Source organism: Penicillium angulare (assembly GCF_028827245.1).
Source record: "Penicillium angulare strain IBT 27051 chromosome Unknown utg000001l_segment0_segment0, whole genome shotgun sequence".
NCBI lineage: Eukaryota > Fungi > Ascomycota > Eurotiomycetes > Eurotiales > Aspergillaceae > Penicillium > Penicillium angulare.
Window position 1 is genome coordinate 1,756,001 of NW_026623160.1, and position 19,120 is coordinate 1,775,120.

At 45.9% G+C, this 19,120-nt stretch overlaps 8 protein-coding genes across 8 annotated transcripts; 2 read left to right on the forward strand and 6 right to left on the reverse strand.

The window, feature by feature from the left end:
• Positions 1-505: 505 nt before the first annotated feature.
• Positions 506-1,901, forward strand: N7478_000619 (NADH:flavin oxidoreductase/NADH oxidase family protein; the record flags this gene model as incomplete). The annotated part of the gene is made up of 2 exons (XM_056916834.1): positions 506-1,420; positions 1,473-1,901. The coding sequence occupies 2 exons, from the start codon at positions 506-508 to the stop codon at positions 1,899-1,901; spliced, it is 1,344 nt and encodes a 447-aa protein (XP_056784714.1).
• Positions 1,902-2,250: 349 nt separating this feature from the next.
• On the forward strand, positions 2,251-3,798 carry N7478_000620 (uncharacterized protein; the record flags this gene model as incomplete). The annotated part of the gene is made up of 2 exons (XM_056916835.1): positions 2,251-2,269; positions 2,402-3,798. 2 exons carry the CDS (start codon positions 2,251-2,253, stop codon positions 3,796-3,798), a joined length of 1,416 nt encoding a protein of 471 aa, XP_056784715.1.
• A 1,008-nt stretch (positions 3,799-4,806) lies between these two features.
• N7478_000621 (uncharacterized protein) lies at positions 4,807-5,714 on the reverse strand (the record flags this gene model as incomplete). Its single annotated transcript, XM_056916836.1, has 2 exons — positions 4,807-5,227; positions 5,290-5,714. The coding sequence occupies 2 exons, from the start codon at positions 5,712-5,714 to the stop codon at positions 4,807-4,809; spliced, it is 846 nt and encodes a 281-aa protein (XP_056784716.1).
• Positions 5,715-6,486: 772 nt separating this feature from the next.
• Positions 6,487-6,958, reverse strand: N7478_000622 (uncharacterized protein; the record flags this gene model as incomplete). The annotated part of the gene is made up of 3 exons (XM_056916837.1): positions 6,487-6,609; positions 6,667-6,779; positions 6,841-6,958. The coding sequence occupies 3 exons, from the start codon at positions 6,956-6,958 to the stop codon at positions 6,487-6,489; spliced, it is 354 nt and encodes a 117-aa protein (XP_056784717.1).
• Positions 6,959-7,318: 360 nt separating this feature from the next.
• On the reverse strand, positions 7,319-8,395 carry N7478_000623 (uncharacterized protein; the record flags this gene model as incomplete). The annotated part of the gene is made up of 2 exons (XM_056916838.1): positions 7,319-8,091; positions 8,155-8,395. The coding sequence occupies 2 exons, from the start codon at positions 8,393-8,395 to the stop codon at positions 7,319-7,321; spliced, it is 1,014 nt and encodes a 337-aa protein (XP_056784718.1).
• A 745-nt stretch (positions 8,396-9,140) lies between these two features.
• On the reverse strand, positions 9,141-11,994 carry sey1 (dynamin-like GTPase SEY1; the record flags this gene model as incomplete). Its single annotated transcript, XM_056916839.1, has 4 exons — positions 9,141-9,436; positions 9,502-11,246; positions 11,310-11,765; positions 11,846-11,994. 4 exons carry the CDS (start codon positions 11,992-11,994, stop codon positions 9,141-9,143), a joined length of 2,646 nt encoding a protein of 881 aa, XP_056784719.1.
• Positions 11,995-13,061: 1,067 nt separating this feature from the next.
• On the reverse strand, positions 13,062-13,925 carry N7478_000625 (uncharacterized protein; the record flags this gene model as incomplete). The annotated part of the gene is made up of 1 exon (XM_056916840.1): positions 13,062-13,925. One exon carries the CDS (start codon positions 13,923-13,925, stop codon positions 13,062-13,064), a length of 864 nt encoding a protein of 287 aa, XP_056784720.1.
• A 1,221-nt stretch (positions 13,926-15,146) lies between these two features.
• Positions 15,147-17,411, reverse strand: N7478_000626 (uncharacterized protein; the record flags this gene model as incomplete). The annotated part of the gene is made up of 3 exons (XM_056916841.1): positions 15,147-16,975; positions 17,055-17,291; positions 17,339-17,411. The coding sequence occupies 3 exons, from the start codon at positions 17,409-17,411 to the stop codon at positions 15,147-15,149; spliced, it is 2,139 nt and encodes a 712-aa protein (XP_056784721.1).
• Positions 17,412-19,120: the final 1,709 nt, after the last annotated feature.

The following is a 19,120-nucleotide window of genomic DNA, read 5'->3' on the forward strand; positions in this document are numbered from 1 at the left end:
ATTCTGCATGACCTCGGTTTGTCTTTCTATTCAAGTTTCTTTGGCACGCCATAGCAGCGATATAGTCTGAGCTATGGTATGTCTATAAATCTGATTATTGCCATCAATCGGTTTTTTTCTTTGTCCATAATTTATGAAAAGAGTCCCAAGTCCGACATCATGCTCAAGCAATACAGACCAGTGTCAACATTCACCAATTGGGACTCCTCGAATTAACGAGAAATACTTTTTGGTTTCACAGTGGAGCCGAGGTATAAAATGCAGAACTAACCAGAATCAACAACTTCTCCGGTGGACTGACCCGCTTATCCATCTGGCCCATTCTTCAGAAGGTGGATACTTGCCAATTTCTCAACAGCTTATAAATCAATATTTTCTGTCAAATTGGGTCAGACTTCTTATGCATACAATTAGTCTGCATATAAACTCAAGACCCTCGTTCACTCATAAAGTCTTGATGATTGATTTTGATCTAATCTAGAAAGGTCTCATAAGTTTATACAACATGTCCACAACCCCACGTTTTCAATGTGCGGATGTCGATCCCAGCCCACTGGGCCAGCCTCTCAAATTCTCCTTTTCAGGACGCTCAGCGCCCAATCGATTCCTAAAGGGTGCAATGAGCGAGCGTCTAGCTTCCTTCTCTCTCGTCGATGTTGAATCACGAGGCATTCCTTCCCCTGAGCTGATCCACGCCTACAAGATCTGGGGGGAGTCAAACATTGGCATCAACCTTACCGGTAATGTCATGATCGATCCCGGTCACCTCGAGGCAGCTGGTAACCCAGTCATTCCACAAAACGCCGAGTTTTCTGGTCTCCGTTTCGAGCGATTCCGTGAACTTGCCGCAGCCGGTAAAGCAAAGGGATCTCTGATTATCGCTCAGGTTGGACACCCAGGTCGCCAGACACCTGGAGATATCCAGCCTAACCCTATCAGTGCCAGCGATGTTCAACTCACATCAAGCTCGCTAGGCAAAGGCTTTGGAAAGCCTCGTCCTGCGACTAAAGAGGATATTGCAAATGTTATTGATGGCTTTGCACATGCTGCTGAGTATCTTGAGAAAGCTGGCTTTGATGGCATCGAACTGCACGGTGCCCATGGTTATCTCCTCAGTCAATTTTTGTCTCCCACAACAAATTTGAGAACTGATGATTATGGTGGCGACTTGAAGAATCGTATGAGATTAATCTTGGAGGTCAGAGATGAAATTGCCAAGAGAGTCAGCGATAAATTTGTTGTTGGTATCAAAGTCAACAGTGTAGAGTTCCAAGAAAAAGGATTCCAGCCGGAGGAGGCTAAAGAGTTGTGCAAGGCCCTTGAAGAGCATAAATTCGACTTTGTTGAACTTTCCGGTGGTACTTATGAGAAATGGGTGCAAGTTGATGCACAGCGCCAGTCAACAGTCTCGCGTGAAGCAGTAAGTAGAGTCGATCAAAATATGCATCAATTTACTAATCCTTTCTTCTTAGTTTTTCCTGGAATTTGCGAGGGCTGTCGTTCCTGGATTGTCCAAGACGAAATCATATGTGACTGGAGGATTCAAGACCGTCGAGGGCATGATTGGTGCTCTGGACACAGTCGATGGTATTGGGCTCGGACGTCCTCTATGCCAGGAACCCACTTTCTGTAATCAGATCTTGTCTGGACAGATTAAGGGAGCCATGCTTCAAAAGCTGGACCTTGAACAGTTTAGTGTCACCGCTGGTGCGGCCGGTCTTCAGATCAAGCAGATGGGACAGAACCTTCAGCCCATCAATCTGTCTGTGCAAGAAAATGTGGCTAAACTTTTCGGTGGCTTGATGAAGTGGAAGGCGGAGCAGGATAAAAATGCCGAGATTTATCAATTCCCTGCTCTGGATGACTATTCTTTGGCATATGATGGTACTCAGGTAGTCTAGACGGTCTAGATAGTTCCAAGAACATATGCTGTACATAAATTCAATAACAATGTTAAATTCAATCATTCATATCTTCGAATTTCGTTGTCTTTTTGGAGTTTAAAGACTGTCACAGGCTTTTGAATTTAATTAAAAAGATAAAGAGCATAGGCAATGGCCCACACGTGCGACCTTAGCCTACATTACTAATGCAACAGCCACCCACTTGCACAGGCCATCATGGTGGTTTACCATGACCATGACCAATCTAATTACCTGGATTTCGTTTAATGATAATCAATGCGGTGAGTATGAGAGCCACGCCTCATAGTCGCAATGAGGAAAAAGGCATTTACAAAGCGTTCTCGAAATGGTTGTCGAACGTGCCGGTTAGTGAAAGCATCCGATCGAATATCCGCCCCCACTAACTTGTTGTAGGACACGTCATGTGAGGTGCGACGAAGCCCCTGGCAGTTGCAAGAACTGTGAGGATGCAGGATGGAAATGTGTGTATGATATAGCTCGGCTTCCAGCTGTACGGTCGGCATCACAGAATAATCACCTTTCACTCACGTTATTACGAGTCGGCGGCGATCGTCCAGGTATCAACCCAGATGAGAAAAGAGCACTAGTCTTTTTTCAGTCATGGACAGTGCCCAGTCTGACAGGGTACTTCGATTCCCGTTTATGGACGGATCTTGTACTCCCCATGTGCCACGCGGAGCCTGCAGTCAGCCATGCCGTGGTGGCACTGAGTTCGCTCCATGAAGATCTCGAAATTAGGGGGGCTCCACTCTCTCGCGAGAACCTATCCCTTGCTCATCACCGATTTGCTCTTGGGCAATATGGGCGCTCGTTGGGCGTATTAAATGAAAGACGGAACTCTCAGGATCCGAAATACCGCGATATCATTCTCACTTGTTGTCTTTTATTTGTTGCGTTCGAGTTCATGCGTGGTCAATATCAGTTGGCATTATCACATCTTAAACAGGGACTTTCTATCATAGAAGAGGCTCGTTCAAGCGACGATGGATTGCCCATCTCCGCAAACATGGAAACAGTCGAGAAGTCGCTTCAAGCTGCTATGGCCCGTTTGGAGACCCATTGCGTCTTCTTCGGACTCGATCCTGTTGCTAAACTAGGGCAAGCACCCACTGACTGGAGTCTTATCATATTTTCAACTGTGTTGGAAGCTCGCCGTTCTTTTGACAAGGTTCTAGCTCAGACAGTACGCTTTTTTTCAGCTACATATAAGCTCCCACTCAAGGAGCGCTTGCCCATACTGCATCCCGAGCTGGTAGAGATGCAAATTAAGGCTAGCTTTCAAATGAGTCAATATCTGCGACAATTTGATAATTCAGCGTTGCATCCCCACGGTAAGAAGGAAGAGCGAGGTCTAAACTTGATTCGTCTTCATCACCTTCAATTCTCAATAATACTTCAAACGGTCCTGTCTGATGATGACCGCTTTGTCTTTATCAATTATCTGGAGGAATTTAAGCGCATTGTTGCATTTTGCAAGGGCATTTCAAATAGTTTTGCAGAGGAAAGCCCCACGGGCACTCGTCCAAAACTACTATCGGACGTTGGTATCCTTCCTTCATTGCTCCTCGTCGGTTGGAAATGTCATGAATTTCCTGTCCGGCAGCAAGCACTGGCGCTTTTAGAAGCTTGGCCACATCGAGAGGGTATTTGGGATTCACGTCTCCTTGCGATCTTTCTGAAACAATTACTCCATATTGAACTTGAAACTATACAGGCGTCCGGTGACCCTCAGGCTCCTATGCGCATATCGACAACTCGCTGTTTGAAGCTTGATCAAAACGAAAGAACTGCCACTCTTCATTACGAGACTGGTAATTGTGGTGAATATGGACCGCAGAGCAAAGTGATATTGTTTGACGAAGACATTCAATAAGCACATAATCATACAACCCAAATGAGAAAACGTATGATATATACAAAGTATTATCAATAGATGCAATGTTCCTTTCACAAGAACGCACAGATCAACAAGTACCGGCTAATGTTGTGGTTGGGAAGCGCATGAAAAAAAACCCATTGGAGAAATAATTTTCTCTAGGTTCTTATATTATACTATTAAGGTCATTTAAAAGAAAATAACGTTTATATCTCGAAGATATGCCTTAGGGTAGCAGGTTTGACGGGCGCTTGAGCTCAACTTCCAAGGTTATTGATTGCTACTATGGGCCCCTGTACCCCACTGGCAGGTATAAAACTACTTTAGAGGCATATTAAGTATCTATTTATCTAAAGTGTAACATTATGACGCTATTATGGCTACTAGTATACAGTCAATCAAGTTTATATTGAATTATGCTTCTAAAATTAATTGGCTCTTCAGCAAGATAATGAGATGTTTGGTTCTTTTGGGAAGTGTAAGCTATGTATCCGTCAGGATGTGCCAGAGCAGTACTAAGTGAATAACAGCAATGCATAATCTAAAATTTGATGATCAATTTACGCACCAAATGCTCGACGGATCAATGTATGACCCATCTCAACTATAGACACACTGACAAATATAAATCATCGTCAAAGCTCCGAGACACTGCAAAGCAACACATAAATGCGTTGCTTTATTGACAAACGGAGCTCAATGAACAAATAATTCACACAACCATTTGTATATGAACAGAAGCGCAGATGGAACACCATTTCTTAACAGGGTTCAAAATAGTTTCATGACATGACTGGGCAACAAAATTTTGAATTGATGAAAAAGGTTGAAACAACAGCTAGGGGCTCTGATTCGTATACAGGAGTAATTGACCATTGACGAAGGCATCCCCAATAATTGGTGACTTAGAGCACTAAGAGTTAGCATTTAACAAATATTCAAGACATTCTCCCGAGGTCGCGACAAAGATCAATAAAAATCCCCTACTTCTAGAGAAACGGCTTCTTACTCCGTGGACCGAAAGCCTTTGATGGAACTTTGGTTGATGGAACCATGGTTTACCCCCACTTGATAGCCATAGTTCCTCTCTCCAAAGTTCACATTGTAAACTGTCTTATTCTGTTTCACTTGCATCTTTGTCGCAATCTGCGAAATGGCAGGCTCCTGCAATGTCGCCAACAGTGCTTTCATCAAGCTTTGCGACAGCTCTAATGACTTCTGTTCTTCTTGGACTTGCCGAGATACAGTATCATACTCGTCCTCTTCGTCCTTACTTTCGATCTCGGCGCCTCTCACTCGAATTTCTCTCTTTTGCAAAGAGAGCTTTGCACTTTCGGTCTCCGTTGCTCGAATAGCGACTGAAACTTCACGCTTCTTTTCTTCTTGAATCTCTTTTGAGAGACTCGTGTGACGAAGGGAGCTAATCCTATATCCAGGCATGATATGTGAGCATTATGACCGGACGAAAATGGCCAATGTCTTACATACAATGTTGCTATACTGACAACCTGAGTGATAGCACCCTGGCAGTGTTGAAGTTCTCTCTCCATGGACTCAAGTCGCTTCTGCTTCAAAAAGCCAAGATTGGAACGATCCAGTAACGTGAGAGAGTCACCATCCGAGTGCCTCGTCCAATACTCTATATTCTTACTAAATCTCTTGCATGTCTCCCCGCATTTCTTGATGGTCGCCTTGGTATCTTCTGCGACCCCAATAGCATCCCATTCCTGATCACCGATGCTCTTCAGGGTTGAAAACCCACCCTCTATCAAGCCTATGCGCTCTTTTAGGGAAGCGATACTCTTCGGCGCATCCTTGATTTTGCCTAGATCGTCTGCTAGAAGCCGGACGCTGTGGAGAGCAGAAGCAACGATCCCAATCACACTTGCGGTCAAACTGATGGGCTCGGCCATGATTTGGTTTGAGAAGTCAAGATGAGTAAAAAAAGCAAACAGATTACGCCCCTTAGGCTCGCTTTTCCCAGCCCATTTTTAGCGCGGGGTTCTAGTCACCTGATGGTGAGTGTCGTCGGAGGCCGTCTTTCCTCAGCCATAGTCTGTTTCATCGCATGCAAAAAGCTGGATATATCTCTCGTGTCATATTCTCTTGGGTCCTAATCTGGCTTGAAACTTTATTCAAGAGGTCTAGATATCCCTCAAGAGATTTAAAAATAGTAGGGCGATCGCCCCATTCATATGTCCCTTGCACCCCACTTCGGCCCGTCGCGCGGGATCTTAGCTTGTATAGCCCCTCGGCACTCTGGTATGACCATTCGGACAAGAAAGACATCCCTTGGGTACCAGTGTAGCTAAGTCCATAATCGCGGTATTAGAGACCTTTGAATGCTTTAATGCTTGAGGCTTCGTGAACTTGAGGCTCTGCGGCTGGCGGCATTCAGTCAATCCTCTTCCGACAAAAGCAAGTCTTATTCCCATCATTCAAAAGCCTTTAAGCGAGACAGAAATGTCTAGCCCCCAATATAACAGACTGATAAATGGTTTCATAATCAATGTACGCAGAACGAGAAGTAAACGTGTCAAAGGAAGAATGTTCAATAAATCAACACTTACGGATAATAATTAATCTGCAAATGCTCAAGCCGAAACAAACACCAGTTCCTAAATTCAAAAATTACATATAGATATCATTCAAATAAAATCCCCAATACTTCCTATCATCCAAAGGTCACATTTCATCCATATCAGGGGCTCTCTCCGGGTCTGGCGGGTTATCTGCCCGTTTCTTATTGCCTCCCTGTTGCGGATAAATACTTTCGTAGATATCCTTCCTATGCTGCTCAATAGTGGCCTGATCAATTAGATTTCCTGAATTGACAAATTCTATTCAAAGAATGTTTGGACTCACTTCGTCCCACGGTCCATTAGAAGCCTCGGCTTCAGCTTGTCTCTTTAGCAACTCGGCATCCAACGCCGCGCTTGAAGCCTCATAGTCATCAGGGAAGGTAGTATTAACGTAAACTAGACCCAAAAATAACGAATTAGTTACCGGCAGGCGAGATGGAGTTGAATGAGTACATACAGTCTTCAGTGCCTTTCATATCCGTGTGAGCTTTCCCATGGACCGAGGCCCTTGCCAGTTGATTGACACTGGTAACGGAGGGCTTCAGAAGCTGGTGTCTGATTACTGCGGGGAACATTGTGATGATAATGATGAGAGATTTAATTTTCTTGACAATATTCAAGTACATTGGGCTATTTAAGGCTATTTGTGTAGTACACTTGAAGAGTCATGACGATGATGATGACAATCATATGACCATCCATGTTAAGATGGAAGGACCAATCATCATCTTCAGGAGAAAGCTCTAGACATCTAAATCGAATTCAAACTCTATTAAATCAAAGATGGCATTGGCTGGTTTTCAAAGCTTCTGTGGAGGTGGCGAGTTCAAAAAGTCGCCCCATGGTACTCATAGCCCGATTCGATAAGAAGGAATCTCCATCTACCCATTCAGCAAAAATCAAACAAACAGCTCCAAATAAATGACAAGTCTAACCTAAAAGATAGCCATACAATTAGGCGGGCTAGAAACACCCCTCGCACAATTCAACGGACTACTAGAAATAAAGAAACTCCACCTCCCAAGCTTCTGACAAGTTTCCGCAAGAGCATCCAAATCAAACATCTCCCCAATAGGTAATCCCCACCCAGCCAAAATATGATGATGCAAATCAAACTCCTCATTAATAGCAGGAAAGACCTCAAAACTAACGGCATCCGACGCCACCGCCGAAAAATGGTTATCCCAGATAAATCGCAACACCCGCTCACTTTGCTCAATACCCGCATGCTGCGGCAAAGGCTGCTGGCTATACGCCTCCCGTTGCTGAGCAGACATCTTCGACCAGGTATCCGGTAGTCCGACGCGGAGGAAGAAAATATCGCCCTTTTGGAATGTGATGTTGCATTCATTCGCAATTTCTTGCACCTCGTCGAGAGAGATCTCTTGACGGGTCAATGCGTTGAGAGGGATTCCTTTCTTTTGAGCGTAGGAGACGTAGTCGATTAGGACACCACGACCTGCAATTCCTTTTTTGGCCCAGTACCCGATTCCGATGCGGGGGGAGTCGGTGTCTATGATTTCGGAGGCTGTGGTGCCGCCGTAGAAGACGCGGCGGGAGGGGTCTTCTGGTGTTGGGGCGGGTGCATTGTGGTGTCGGAGACCATCCCATTGGGAGGATTGTTGGGGGTTGAAGTGGTATTCGTCGTCGAAGGCGACGCCTTCAGCTACCCATTTGATCTTGTGCTCAAATGGCTTGCGGCCGAATCCTGGTAGCTGTTAGCATAGCTCTTCTTTTGCTATAAATTATAATCATTGGAAGTGTATTGAACTATCCTGCCTGGGGATTTTGGAACGAGGGTTAAAATCACCTGGTGGAGTTAAATTCTCAATATCCCAATTCAAACAGATCCGCTCGCCGGTCTGGATCTGGCTTCGTGCTGCATCCGCAACCACTTCTGGCGTTAAAAGACGCAGCATGCCCAGACCTTCTTCTTCGGATCCAGGCGCGCCAGGCCAGTAGCGGCGCTTGTCAGGGAGATCATCGAACTTCTCGGGGAGTGATGCCGCCATTGTGTTTGTGGGGGTATAGCGGCGGTGGAAATGATGTAATGAAGCAACGCGGACGAACACGAGATATAACAGTGTTTATAGAGCCAACTCAGGAGGTTTAGGCGTAATAAACCCAGATTGAAATAAAAAGAAGGAATTGAAGATTAGCAGCCCGAAGACTGTGGGGAGTAAGACCGTGAAATAAGAAATATGGCCAACCCCCACGAGTCGGAGCAAGTCCGGGGTAATTAACCCCGCAACTGCTTCGGTGAGTGACCAGTGCGGAAATATGTAGCGCTCGGCATAGTAGCCAAAAAAGAATCTAATTAGTTGAATTGTTCTGCTGAGTTCAACCGAAAGGATTTTGCCGCACATGTTTTGGTCGTTCTTGGGGGTTCACATACAATAGTGCACCTTAGAGATCTGTTGACCTTCGAACACTGCAAGGAGCCCTGCCCTTAAGAACTTTAGGTAGAGAACGGTGGGAACGATGAGATATGAAACTACGTTGCATAGTAGCCTCCTCTGTTACTGGCCAGCTCCGACGCTAAGCATTTACCAAGCATTGTATAGTTTCGTTAGTCCCTCCGATGTGACATTTACGTCACGGTGAAACATGATCAATAACAAATATCCAAATTTATGATTCCATTGATTGATACACTCATTGGTGGACAGAGCCCATGCTGGCGCTATAATAAATCTTTTTCCAAGAAAGCAAAGTACAGGATGTGTTCGTCGAAAAGATGTAAGCAAGGCGTAAAATTTACAAGTCATCCACGTCGTCGTCGGGCTTGGTACCACGCTTCGGCATATCAGACATCTCATATTCCTCGCCGCGGCTTGAAGCACCTGTTCGTTCAGCCGACATGGCCATGGCCTGTCGACCAGTGTCGGAGGACTCAAGGAACTCGCGCAGACGGCGTTTACCTTCCTCAAGAGCCTGTTGAGATGCGGCCTCGGTCATCTTGAGCATAGGTCCCCATAGGTTGAGCTGGTAGGTCACGTAGGCGCCTACAGCGCAAACAAACAGCAGGAAGAAGTAGGCGGGGTTTCGGAGAACTGGAAAAAAAAGTATTAGTCAATGATTTAGAAGATGGGACCAAAGGAGGAGTATGAGGACTTACCAGCCCAGATCTCGTTCCAGCCCAAAGCAAGCAGCAAGCCATAGAAGTAAAGGGGCACTTGAGTCATGCCACCAATGGCGCTGCGCTTGGCCTCAACGTAGACGCCATCAGCAGCCTTCTTGAACCGCACAGTGAGTTCCTGGCGTTTGGATTCACCAAGAATGGTCATCTCTTCCTCCAGGCTCTTGCCTTCGTCCTCATCAATTCCTCCAATGGGCGGCAGATCCTCTTCATCTGTAGAGGTCGCTGAGCTAGGAGTGTGACCAACCCACCGGTCAAGGGGAGGGAGAGCAGAGGTCTCAGCAAGACGGAAGCGGGAAAGCAGAGGAATTAGCGTCAAAGTAGACTCGCGAGCACGAGTGTAGATGCCCTCAATGTCATCGGTTGGGCGCCAGATTCGTGGGACACCCTCCTCATCGTATCGGAACTTGTCCTCAAAGTTCTCACGCAACTTCAACAGTAAGTTACCCTCAGTCATCTCCTCATCAATCTTAGCACGTAGCACGCCCCAAGACTTGCGACGTAGGCGCCATAGTCCCACATCAACCTCCTCCAGGCTAGCATCAAAGCTGCTCGCGCGGTCGGTAAATCTCCGCTCTGCGTCGAGGACAGTCTCAACAAACACATTCCACACTCTATCCCAAAACACTTTCTCGGTAGGCTTTTCTCCGTCTTCTGGAGCACCACCACCGGCACGGCCAGAGCCAAGGCTGTTGAATTCCAACCCGACGGATTCACCCAGACGAGATTGAACCCAACGCTCGACACGGCTGGCCAGGCGTCGCATCTCGTCCTGACGCAAACGAGTACTGACTTCGGACAATTCCTTCTCATAAAGCTTCAGCTCCTGCTTATAATTACTCCATGGCGTGCCTTCCACAAGGGTGGAGCGGGCAACTTCCTCATACTTCTCTAGAGAAGTCTTGGTTTCATGGTGTACAATCTCGGCAAAGTCGTAATTTCCGCCCTTCTTTTGACCAGACTTGACAGCATCGGTGACAGCGTCGCTGAAATAGCGAATACCAGACTTATGGGCAGCTGAGAGTTGTCCATGGAACAGGGCCTTTAGGCGAGTATCAACCTTGCCCTCCAGCTCGGCCTTCTTACGCTGGTAAACACCCTTGTGGTATCGACTAGCTTCAACTTCAAAGCCCTTGAGGGTCTTTGAGCGTGCTGTCTTCATGATCGCACCCAGCCCACCGAGTACCTCAGGAGCACCTGCACGAACAGCCTCGGCCTGTTTATCCTCAAATGCAGTAATAGCCTCATCAAATCCAGTCATCACTTCACGCAAGATCTCATCGCAACGGAACTGAGCGAGTAGTTCTTGTTGCGTTGGCAGATCCAAGTCCTTATTGTTGACAATTTGATCCCAAATACCCTCAGCATAGTGCGAAAATCCATCGGCCGGGATACGTCGGTGATACTCTGGCAAGAAGACTCCTCCTTCAGAGAATTCGCCTTTGAGCGCATCTCTCCTCGGGTCTCGATGACCCTCACGGAACCGTAATCCAAGCTTCTGGCTTTCTGTGACGAATTGATCAGGTTGGTAACCTTTGTGCGGCAGGCCGTAGAATTGGAAATCGAAGTAGTCGTGAATTGTTGACTTTTCCAAGCCAGCAGGTTTCGATATCGTATCCCACAGGCGAGACAAATCTTCCAATAATGTCTTCTGGAGGTTCTTGAGTGGGGTGGTGCCGATGAAGTCACGGATAACAAAGAATAGGAGGGATCGGTGGGTGGTACTAGTAAATTGGTCAGCCCCCTAATTTGGAGTAAAAGGAAGATTAAATCGATGGAAGACATACTTCTTGTCTTTGAGGAAGAGCTGTAAATTCACTTCAAAAACGGTCTTCAAGAGACCCATATTGGCGCCCTGGTACAGCCCCACCTGGTGTTCCCAGATGTTGACAATCAGGACCTCACTAGTCGCAAGTGCAAAGAGAGCACTCTTGCGCTCGAAATCCTGATCCTCACCACGCTCGCGACCGTCTGTTCCCTCAACATCCATTACCAAGATGTTATCCGCCATGCGCGAGCCATCTGCGGCTGCGGCCGCCCCCTGCTTCTTGTTCTTTGACAACCAAATTCCCTTTGTAGTTTGTCTGCGCTCCAACTCCGACATCACAGAGAATTGAGTTCCGAAGAGGTGGTTGAGCAATGTGGACTTGCCGGTGGATTGCGATCCAAACACGGAGATAAGGTGGTAGTTGAACCCGGCCTGGGTGACATCTTCGAGCGAGAGATACTTGGCTAGGTTTGGGCTGCGGATGTATTGTCAGTAGCTATTGGGCAGCTGCGTGTGAGATGCAAGTAAAGCGCACAGAGAGGGGTAATGCCGTACTTGAACTCCTTGTCTCCATCGATGACCTGCACACCATGCTCGTAAGCGGCGGCGGCCTCTGCAGTATCGCCGATCGTAGCAAAGTGGCCATTTGCCAGGACAGGAGGTGCCGTTGGGTTCCTGCCCGGTCCCGCTGGGCGTTCAGTCATTTTCGTAGCGTTCGTTCCCTTCGTGATGTGAAGTTGTGGGGACAGATCGCTGTGGAGGAAAGTGGCGAGAGCAGGAGGAGCGGGAACTAGGAGGTTGGGGGAAGGAAAGGTGGATCAACGTAAACACCTGCACCAACCGGGTCGATCACAAGGCCGATGCACGCGATTGTAACAAAGGTCCGAGGTCGAGACTCCATATGGACACAAGCAAGCTTCATTCGGTTAATCCAAATCTGTAATATCTTTATTTGCCAATTTTACGAGTTCGATACTGGTATTAATTAGAATTAATTCGAGATTTTCTAATCTTGACCGTATAAAAACATCTACGTAACCTTCTTGGCGTTAACTATACATATTCCCTGAGGACAACCAAACATCCAACTTTCTTCAATATCGGGCATTTCCTTACAGTACGCTATTTTAGTCTTTGCCAAGGTTTCTTAGGTAGTTTTTCTTCAATTATATCCATTGTATCGTTAATAAAGCTTTGCCAAAGATGTAGCCAACCTCTCAAGGGTATAGACAAAGAGATGCAATTTCTACAGGACGAACTGCCCAAAGCTACTTGAATACTGAGAAAGCTACGTATTGGCAGAACCAAGTAAACTGGTCCCACAGCTAAGTGCACATCATAGAAATACAATGTAGGGACATGAAGACTGACGCCACTCGATATGGAACAACGCAAAAAAGTGTGAAAACTCATTTGGAGATCAACTCAATGATAAATATGTGATAAATATCGAACTAAATGAGAAAAAAAGGAGAAAAAGAAAAGAAAAGAAAAGAAATCGAAATCATCATCTATCAGAATTCCACCGGGGAAAGCGAAAACAGCTTCAAGTATGGAATCTCGATATTTTTGATCTCCCTAGACTCAATCCCATGAGTCAGTCTTCTGGCGCGTGGGTGCTTCCCCCATGCTAAGTCATAGACACTGCCAGGGAGCATCCAGTAAATTTTCTCTTCACTGGAATTTCCTTGAATTCCCAGACCTCTGAGCCCAAATCTGATAGTTGCGCTCTTAAAGGCTCGCACCGCTCGAAGAATCAGAATCAGTCTGTCTAGACCGCAGGCCAGTCTATCCAGATTTTTTGGTTTTTTTCTTGCCAGTATTTTAGAGACTCTGTGACATCTTTGACCTCGGGAGGCGTGAAGGGGCCGTAATCGTGGGTAGCAAGAACCAGGTTGCTCACTCGCGAAAACCAAAGTTGACAAGCGACATCTTCGAAGAGAATTGGCGATACAAGTTTGGTCTTCATCTCAACTATAGACCGGGGAGATACTTTCTGACCATGCTCCAAGATTCGCAAACCAGATGAGGTCGTCTCTGCCTTCCCCAACTCCAGAGAAGCGGTTGGCTCTTCGTTGGGGCTCGGCTCATTGTCAATGAACCCATCTACTTCGTATCTCACAATAACGCGAAGAAATGCAATCCGATATCTTATTATCCGCTGGTGCTCAGCGTTCTCCTTGATAGCGTTAGTCGTATCCGCCCTTTCGAAGTTGCGGCCATAGCCAAGAGATTCCCTCCGGTTGGGATTCCGCCAGGGACGACCCCGGAAATGGCGAAACACCACGGTCCAATCTCCTGAAACCTCCGTGTCCAGACTCCATAGCTGATTTTCATGAAGGCTATGTTGCTTGTCACTCGATGCATAGTGGAAGAGTTTTCGGAGGACACAAGCATCGGTCACCAGAGACATGTGATCCATATTGAGCAAGGGCTTTTCAATATCGATTGCACGGAATAATGGCTCAAGGTCATTTTTTAGATAGGGCTCCATTTGCAAACCATCTGATTTAAGCTTCTTTGGCTCGGTAAATGGATTCCATTTGGGAGGATGGCCTGGGATAGCAATTGTTGATTCAGGAGCCTCAGACTGAAGCACCGTATACGATGCTACATGCTTAAACTCGAACGGCATCAGAGGCAATTCCTTCTTCTCAAGAAGGTCTTTTCGTTCTGTATGCCATTTTTCGCAAAGATTGAGTAACTCTTTGACCGTTCGAACTCTGAAAACCGGAGGGGCTTAATCTCAGGTGATTTCTTGAACTCAGGTGATTTCTTGAACTCAGGTGATTTCTTGAACTCAGGTGGTTCCTTAAGCTCAGGCGATTGCTCAAGCTCAAGCGTAACGTGTGACTCCTCTGAGGTAGCCATATGTGCGTGTGAAAATACTGGTCTGGGAATAAGCAAATGATTAGAAGTGGGCATTGGCGTCATAATACCACGAAGCGACAGTATTTAGAATAGATAGAAGCAGTACATACCTTGAAGCGCAAAGGGAATGTACAGATGCAGGTGCTATATGTGAATTTATAACTGTTATGGCTGGGATAAATTGGAGTGAGAGCTTGTGAGTGTACTGTCATAAAAAGCGAGCAAATCGGTATAAACAGGGTATCAATTTGCTGGTATTTCTCAACTTAGCAACTACTTTACTAACCTCATATCAAGAGTTTGGATCTCATAAATATAAAGCGATGGGCTTGAGAAGGTTGTAGAGGCGGAATGTGGAATTGCTGATGAAGAAATTGTTAAAGAACGGGGTGCATGTCAAAGTAAGGGTTTGAGAAGAAGAAGTATCTACCTTCACTTCGCCCAGGCTTGTCCGTATGGAAGAGAAATCTGGAGTTTCTAGGGCTCAGCTCAGTCAATGTATGTGGTCAGGCACCACCTCATGCCCATTAACAAACATGGGCAAGTAAATTATTTTCGAAATATAAGAGGATTGAAGAGGCATGTTTGATTTGAAAGTCGTGCGTAGGAACAAAGTTGGGCTTGTGGCTAGCAATTGCTTTTGTGTAGCCAGAAAATCTTGATGTAAGTCAAATGATCAGACTCTGATACCAGAAACTTTCCACAAAATAGACATACTAACAAATAGGCCATCAAGCAATTGTGCACAATCTGGGGAAATTGCGGGGTAGCCTCATCACATACCCATCAGAATAGTACAACTTGAAGTTGACACCTCCAGGCAGCTATTTCGAATACGAACTGAACAAGAACCGTTATGTCACGTTTCTGAATCAATATATTCCTGTTTATCATATTGCGCTATTTGCTCAAATCCTTGCCCAGGTAGTTTATTAGGTATTGTGATTATACACATCCAATTTTCAATTATGTTCAAACGTGCTGATCATTGCAGCTCAAACCAGTTCAAATTCCAGCCTTGATCAAGTCCCAAATCAACGCCAGGAGTTGGCCACATGTATTGCCCAATGTCGTCAAACAGCCCACTGAATGCGGTTCCCTCCATACCTGCAAAAGAACCAGCCGTACCATCTCCGCTTGAAGAAAGAGGGGGGTTCGTGTGACTTGGGGTTTCGAAGATTGGAGTGTGATCATTAGTGGTCTTGCCCTGGGTAGCATATCCACCATCGAGATCAGACAAGGGCGGGGTATAAATTTGACCTGGGCTCTGTTTGGAGGTTGAAGGCATTTTACCTTGTGATGCCTTGTTCGCAGCACCAGAAAATTTTGTTCCAAGGCCCACTGTGATAGTACCAAAGTATGGCACAGTGATCTCACAGCTGTTACATAAGTGCCAGTTCTCTTTTTCAGACCGAGATCGATAGATTTCGCCGAGGATATGAGCCGATTCGGCAGCGACAGAGCCGCCATTCTCATTTGCAGCTTGACGGAGGATTGAGACGAGCCCTTCAATAAGCTCCCAGTCTTGGTTGTTCTCTTCGCTACTACAGTCCGGTGATTCTTCGGAATAACCGTGTAAGTAAAGAATGAGAAGCATCCCCATGGTGAAAGCTAGGAAGTCGATTGTTTTGCAAAGATATGATCGAGCTGTTGATCGGATGATTTTATATAATCCCAGTGAATTTCTCGCGGCTTGGATTGCCACTTTATGACTGTACGCGAAACGTACATCATAAGGGTATTTCAAAATGAAAGGAAGATGGAGAAGTGCCCGCAAAACATTTGGCATGAGTTGTAATGGAACTCGCTCGAAGTAATGTTCTCGTTTTTCACCCGGAGCTGGATCAGTGCCCAAGGTGCTATTCGGCATGGCCTCCCAGGTATCCATTAGCTCTTGGTCGAGTTTCAATGTGCTTTCAAGAGACATATCTCCTGGATTTTGATTTCGATCAATCATATGACCACATATTACCCCGATACGCAACATGTACTCCTCCGCGGTAGATACGGGTAATTTCAGTCGTCGTTCCACTTGCGGTATGAAGAAAGCGTCTGCAACCACGTAGGGCAGGCCAAGTATGAGGCTAATAGATCGATCGGTGTTCCCCAACGAGCACCAGATCTTGAGTCTTCTTTCAAACAATACGTCTGACGGTCGAGGATTCCTGGTCGACAAGTGCATGCCGGCTAAATGGGCTAACTCAATGGCTCGGCGATTGACCAGCCACGCTTTACGCAGTCGGCCTTCGTTCATGTGAAATTTCGAGAGAAGAACGTGGCACTCGATTCCAGGGAGGGTGGCTGAGAAGTCGTCATCACGGACCACGAGCCTATCCACTGCTTCGCAACATCGGGAGGCGAACTCTTGCGGGTCTATGGGTGTTTCTAGTTTGTTCAAGTCGAATTCAACTGGTGACTGAAGAACGGTGAGAGAAAGACACACCAAAGCTTTCGCTATATCAGCAGGTGCTAACTGGCTTTCTGCACCCGCGTGTTTTGCTGCGAGGGTCTTTTTTATTCCAGGAATATCGTCTTCCCATATACACCACATATGAGAGCACTGGGATAGAATAGTTTGAATGTCGTTCTCCGAAGGGAAAAAGGTAATCAGCTCTGCTCTTGCTGCTCGCGCCTTCGGGGACGTGTCTCTGGCGCCCGTAAACTGGTCATTCGTCGAGGGGTCCTTGCGGCGGCTGACAAGATAGTTGTCAAAAAGCTGCAGCACGGGTGCATTTTCTATGTTTTCGCTTGAAGGGCCCAGTCTATCCGGTTCCGAAGAGGTTGGTGTCAGGGTCCCTGCTGTGGTTTGACCAGCTAGAAGAGTATTGTCAGTCTCACATCACCAACTTGGACTGAAAATTAGAACGTCATTATAAACTTGTGCGAATCTTACATTTTGATAGGATAGCGTTTGTTTGATCCAATTTTTGGGCTAAGCTTCCCACTATCGTCTCTAGGTATGCCACACGTTCCCGTAGGCTATATCTCTCCCCTGACGGAGGACCTTGTAATGTATTGGATTCTTCCAAGCCATTTTCTTGATCGACGCATTTTGAACCACGCAGATGGCACTCGTGGCATACATCATGGCGATCATTATCGTAAGTGCAGCGGATTTTGCGACGTCGGCCTATCTAAACTTAGTATTGGATCACAGCCCGAGCAACTACCACATACATTCCAAACAGCTCTTGGTGCCCTTGCGCATTTTCTTGCGGGGCGGCCCCGCATTATCGGCCCAGGAGTCCATCTTTCTCGCTGCTATGCGTACAAATCTCTCGCATATAAAGCGTCAACTGTCTTACAGGTCGCAAGAGCAAGGCGTCGGCGGAGAAACGTCTCAATAAGATATCAACGGATGGCGACACAGCATGTAGGTTTTCTCTGCAGTCGCTGATGTACCAAATTCTGTAGATGGATTTTCAAAGCGCAATACTGTTTACATTAAAATTTTGAGTAGAGAAAAAGCTAGGGAAAGAACAATCTGGAAGAGAAGCTCTTCGGGGAAACATAGCTGTGTAAGCCGGGGGCAAAGCGTTGATTGTGGATCATGGTGCGTGGCCATACTGCATCCTTCATACTATTTCTGCCCATGTCTGGGGAAGACGAAGATCCCCTACAAAGAGCAGTCATGGATAGATATTGACGGAAGAATTTTGGGGAATCAGGTGAGATATTTGAATTTTAAGAAGTCATCAGATAAGTAGCGTATTGTGGTGTTTTTTGAAAGGTCACTCTACATATTCCCGAGTATCTCTCATCTTCCTAGCGCCCAGGGATAGTATGACAAGCAGGTAGTAACTACGTAGTATGTAAAGCTGGTACACATGAAAATCTAGTCACAGAGTGGCATTAAGATTAAGCTTGGGCATGAAGCTTAAATATTCTGAGCGAGATAGTATTGGGTAACCATTTTTGCGCTAGGTCTGAGCATCATGGTGGCTTTCGCTAGTTCTATATGCGAAAGACTAGATTGAAACCAATAAGACAGGCGATAGGCCTCGATGGTTAATCATGCACATGAACAATTTGCTTTTCCACACTGAAGAGATATGACCCTTGAATGAGCTGAGATGGCGTACCTCAGGAGCAGAAGCAAACTTGAGGCTGAGATATTTACCACCTAGCACACCATTCATCAAGCATTATGCTAGGTATGCAATCGCACTACTTTGTCCGATGAACTTAATAAAACATTGAAGTTGACCCGGGAACAGAAATGAAGAGGCTAGATGTCGATTATAAGTGTTTTTTATTCAATTAATATACCTGAGATTGTGAGGTGATGGAATCATCTGCTACTCATATAACTGATGTGTAGATCTTAAATCCACGGGCAAATTGAGCTCCATGTACGGCCCGGATGAAAATGGTCCGGGGCATCCGCGAATTCGTCCGTCAAGTTCGGCCGAAGTGACGAGCAGAACTGTTCTTGCAATTAAAAGTGGTGTAGTTTTGACCAAATATTATAACATATAAAATTTTGAAAGTAAAATGCATGGGCTTGTTCGCATTAGTAGCACCCTATTTTTATATGAAGCTATTGCCACAATGTAACACAGTTGGCACCACCGGCCAATACCATCTCCGCCAAACTACGAAGCGCGGTCAGCCGCCGAAAGAAAGTTAGCTGTCAATATATTGAAATGATGATTTAGTACAAACATTTCGAGATGAGAGCAATAAAGTCAAGCCGTCATATACTCTGGTGAAATGATCTCGATCAATTCGCCTACCATTTGATGGTCTATACCAGGTTGACCCGGGACTAATTTCACCCGAGTAGCATAGTGTACATTTCACATGGTTAAAGAAATATTCGACATTGTGCAAAATTAAAAGGCTTTGAGTTGGATTTGAGTTTTAATACATTTCCACGGGTGTGAGGGGAGAAGGTACAGAAAGGTACACCTCTCCAATTCAATAGAGGTACATGAACAAGATGTCAAGCGAAAACTC